Raw genomic sequence first — 4,503 nt, 5'->3', positions numbered from 1 at the left:
TATTACAAGCATGAAATAAAATTATAAAATTTATTTGCCATGTTTTGCTCTCCTACCGTGCGTCCGTCTACGTATTCGCCAGTGCTCGTCTCGACATTTTTCAATCTAACACGCCAAATTGATTTCCCGCGCTCGAGCGTGCGCCAGCTAAAATAGGCATCGCCGCGTTGCCTCAGCCACGAATAATACGATTCAACTTCCTTCATCGCCGCTTCCTTTTTCCTTTTGTCGTTGCTCGTAGACTCGGTCGAAAAACCGAGCCTCGAGTTTTTCCCGGCCGGTTGGGAGAGGTAGTCCCCGCGCGTTGGTAACAGGATACACGAAAAAGCGATCGCATTGCGTAAGCGTTGCGCAATCGCGCGCCTATGGGGGCTTTTCACCGAAATCGCGAAACGGTCGCGGTTCATCGCGCTGCTAAGGAATGCGAAAAAAGGACGAGAGAGAGTGAGAGAGAGAGAGAGAGTGAGAGAGAGAGAGAGAGAGAGAGCGAACGAACGAACGAACGAACGAACAAAAGCAAATGGAGTATCGCCGCGAGTTTCTGAAAACAAAGGGATATATCTCCTCGGCGGCAGCGGTGGCGCTGGCGCGCGTGAGAAGAAGCGAGTGGGGGCGGCGTTGTAAAAATGCGCGGGAAAAGCGCGCATGCCTCGCGACCGCTTGGGAAATGGCGGCTTTTCCACGGGCAGCGGTGAAGCGCCGTCCGTCGCGCCTCTCCCGCTCCCGGCGAAAAACCTGCTCGGCATTTTTTAGCGCCCAAATGTTGACCTCGAGTTTCAAGGGTAGAGAAGGGTTCTCTCTCTTGTCGCAGCGCTCGCGAGCCAGCCAGCCAGCCAGCCAGCTAGCGAGCCAGCGAGCGAGCATATATAACAGGCGCACGTACAGGCGCACACATGCGCGCGCGGAGAAGAACGAGCGAACGACGAGCGGAGCAAGAGAGAAAGGGACGCGCGCGCCGTGCGGCGTTGCCTCTTTGCTGGCTCGGACGCTCTCCCGCCATCGGGGCGAGCCTCGCCCGGCGGGCCGATTGGTCGACCCCAGCGACTTCTCCTTTGTGAACGGCCGGCTGGCTTCGCGCCTCGGCAACGCCGCCTCGCCGCTCGTCGCAAATTGCGCGGCGTCGAGCGCTGCTTCTCGCGCGCCGTCCCTTGGCCCGGCCGACCCACGCCAGCTTTCCCGAGTTTCCGCGGAAAGCCGCGGCGATTTTCCTCGTGGAGAAGGCTCTCCGGCCGAGGGGCCGGATGGGCGACAGAGACGGAGAACGAGGCGGCGGGCAGAGCGTGTAACGACGCTTGGCGGCGTGGCGTTAGCCTGCGCGCGCGCACGCTCGCTCGCTCGCGGGAGAGGGAGAAGGAACGCGCGCGAGCGCAGGCGCGTCGAGCGAGCGGGACGGAAAAGCCGCCCGTGCTCGGCGGCGAGCGCGAGCGAGACAGCGCGAGCCAGCGGCCCTCCCCTCGCGCTCTTTCTCGCTCGCTCGGCTGCGCGCACGCACGCACACACGGACGGCCAGCCAGCCAGCGGGAGAGAAAGAGAGAGAGCGAGAGAGAGAGAGAGAGAGCGCGCGCGAGCCAGCATAGACTAGCACGCCAGCACAGGCCGCACGGCTAGGCAGGCGGCGGCAGCGTAACGCAGAGAGAGAGAACGGCAAGTAGCGTTCGAGAGCCGACGACCAGAAGCAAGCGGCGGCGGCATAGCGGCAGCAGCAGCGAGCGCGCAGTGCAAGTGAGCCAGAGCCTGCCACCCTCGCCCACGTACGCGGAGCCGCGGTCGAGCAGTGTGCAAGTGCGTCACGTTAGCGCGGGCCAGCCAGCGTTCGGCGGCCCCACAGCTACGCCCGTCGTTTCGAGCGAGAGGCGCACAAGCGCGAGCGAGAGAGACACGGCGCGCGGCGTCCTCCGAAAGCGAGAGCGCCGCCACCGACATTTTGTTGTGTAGAAGTGTGAGAGAGAGAGAGAAGAAGAGAGAGATAGAGCAGCGGCGAAGGCGCGCGCGTGTTGCCCGAGGGATAGTGTGTGTGCCCAGTGCGGACGAGCGCCCAGGGGCGCGCGTGTCATCGGCGGAGGCGAGCCCCGAGGGACGCCAGCAGAAGCGGCGGCAGCAGCAGCAGCAGCAGCGGCGTCGGCGACAGAGCAGGAGGCGCGGTGCGGTGTGCTCGTGGTCGGTCGCCGTCGCGAGGACCGGTTTGCCCCGCAGCCAGGTCCAGCGGGCACGGATGTGGAGAGCCTGCGGCGCAGACTGACTCCCGTCTCGTGCGCGCGCGCTGAGCGTCCCGTGTGTGCGTGAGTGCCCGACGACCTCGGCCCGCAGCTCTCGACTCGGCATGTCGGAGCACCACCGAGTGGCGGCCGCCGGCTGGCCGCCCCAGCAGGACCAGCAGCAGCAGCGGCCGCCCGACGGCAACGCCTCGTGGTGGCCGTCCAGCATGTCCGAGCAACAACAGCAGGCCGTGCAGCAGGCGCACCAGCAGGCCGTGGCGGCGGCGCAGCAGCAGGCGGCCGCCGTCGCGGCCCAGCAGCAGCAGCAGCAGCAGCAGGCCGCGCAGAACCTGCACCAGCACATGCTCAACCAGCAGCAGCAGGCCCAGCAGCAGGCCCAGCAGCAGCTCAACCAGCACCACCAAGACATCGTCAGGAGCACAGCCGCGGCCACGACGCAGCAGCAGCTTTTCTCCTACAAGATGGCCTCGAGCTTCCAGAACCCGGCGACCACGGGCGCCACGCAGCAGCAGCACCAGCAGCAACAGCAGCAGCAGCAGCAGCAGCAGCACGCGCAGGCCCAGCAGGCCGCGAGCAGTCCGGTGCCCAAGGGCTACGACTACCGGACCGGCGTGCCGGTCAGCGCGCCCTCGCAGCCCGGGGCTGTGCAGTGGTGGTACCCGGCGCAGGTCATGCAGGACCAACAGAACAGTATGCACCAACAGCAGCTGCAGCAGGGCCAGCATCTCGCTTCCATCACTACCCAGACGTCCACGCCGCCCATCATGTCGCCGGTTAGTTTGTTCGTTAGTATTCCAGCAGCAGCCGCGCCACGGCGGCCCACCTTTTTTTACGTACTTACACAGATCCCTGCCTACATGCGTCTCTCTGCGCACACACGCACGCTCTCTCTGTGTTTGTCGTCTCTCTCGGTGCGTCCGTTCGTCTGTCCACGTGCAAGGTTACTTTCACGTGCGTCCATTTTGTGTGTCCGTCGTCGCCGTCGCCGTCGCCGTCGCCGTCGTCGTCTCGCTGCCGCGAGAGAGAGAGAGAGAGAGAGAGAGAAAAAAAGAAAGAGAGAGAGAGAGAGCAACGGCTCGCGTGAAAATCATGTAAAAATACCGAGGCGAGTAGTAAACACGCGACGACGACTCGTCGGCGATCGATTGTTTACTCCTCCGCGGACATTTTCTCCACCGCCGACCGATTGCTTCCTCCTCCCTCTCCTCCTCCTCCGCCTCTTCTTTCTCTTCCTCCTCGGGGTTGTTTTCGCAGGAGGATCGATCGAAGATTTTTCATCTCCGAATTTTTAAACGAATGACCATGCCTGCGCCCTGGTACGTGCGCGCGCGCATGTGTGTGTGTATGTGCGTGTGCGTGTGCGTGTGCGTGTATGTGCGCGCGAGTCTGGAGCGGCGAGGCTATAGGTGCAGCGGGGCGGCTATTGATTGTGCCTCGCGCGCGCAACGCCGCTCGTGCTACGTCGTCTATAGCCTCGCCGGCGTTTTCGGGGCAGCGATTTTTAAGCCCGGTTATATTACCCTCCCCCTTCGCTCCCGTCCCGTTCCCCTCGTACGGCTGTGGCCACCCCTCCCTTCCTCCCAGCCCTCCGAAAGTTTTTACGCGTTTTACGTGGAAATTGCCGTGCTTCGCCGCCTCCTCCTCCTCCTCCTCCTCCTCCTCTTCCTCCTCCTCCTCGTCCTGCTCTCCTCTACACCTTAACTCAACAATGTTTCTTCGAATTGATTTTTTTTTCTCTCGTTCACCAAGTACGCGAAATAGCCGAGGTTCGGGGACTTTCACATTTCGATACGTTTCACAACGACAAGAGCTCGCGCGCGCGATCTCGGCTTGTGAAACAAAAGCGGCCGAGTTAATTAGCGCGCGGCGATCGGTTTCGATACGAATCATCTCGTCGACGAACGTGGAAAAGTCAAGGCTGTGGAAAACGAATCAGCGGCAGGGGGGGGGGGCGCTTTGTGCTTCTTTTTCGTTCGTTTATTTCCTCTCTCTCCCGCACGAGTTGGCGAGCGAGGCGTTCTCCACGACAGTGTCAGTGACTCGGCACACGTAATTGGTCCGTTTTCGAAGGTTACGCTTCCTTGGCAACCGAAATTGCCGGATTTTTACGAGCGTTGTCGATTTTTTTTACCTGTTCTTTCGGTTCGTTTTATCCTAAAATTCCTGGTTGTCTGGTTGATACGCCACGAGAGAGGGGGGGGGCAGAGAAAGAGGTCGATCGCGCGATGTGTCAGAGAGAGAGCTTTGGTAACGCTGGGTCACGGGAGTGAGATCAACAGCGTAGGTC

The 4,503-nt window shown here is 61.9% G+C and overlaps 1 protein-coding gene across 1 annotated transcript; it reads left to right on the top strand.

The window, feature by feature from the left end:
* The first annotated feature begins 1,561 nt into the window (after positions 1–1,561).
* On the top strand, positions 1,562–4,375 carry LOC131673133 (mediator of RNA polymerase II transcription subunit 15-like). Its single transcript, XM_058950872.1, has one exon. The coding sequence runs from the start codon at positions 2,321–2,323 to the stop codon at positions 3,506–3,508; it is 1,188 nt and encodes a 395-aa protein (XP_058806855.1). The 5' UTR covers positions 1,562–2,320; the 3' UTR covers positions 3,509–4,375.
* Positions 4,376–4,503: the final 128 nt, after the last annotated feature.

Source organism: Phymastichus coffea, unplaced genomic scaffold, assembly GCF_024137745.1.
Source record: "Phymastichus coffea isolate CEN01 unplaced genomic scaffold, Cenicafe_Pcof_1.1 PCOF00169, whole genome shotgun sequence".
Lineage (NCBI taxonomy): Eukaryota > Metazoa > Arthropoda > Insecta > Hymenoptera > Eulophidae > Phymastichus > Phymastichus coffea.
Note: the sequence above shows the minus strand (reverse complement) of the source record. Positions and strands in the feature narration are given on the sequence as shown.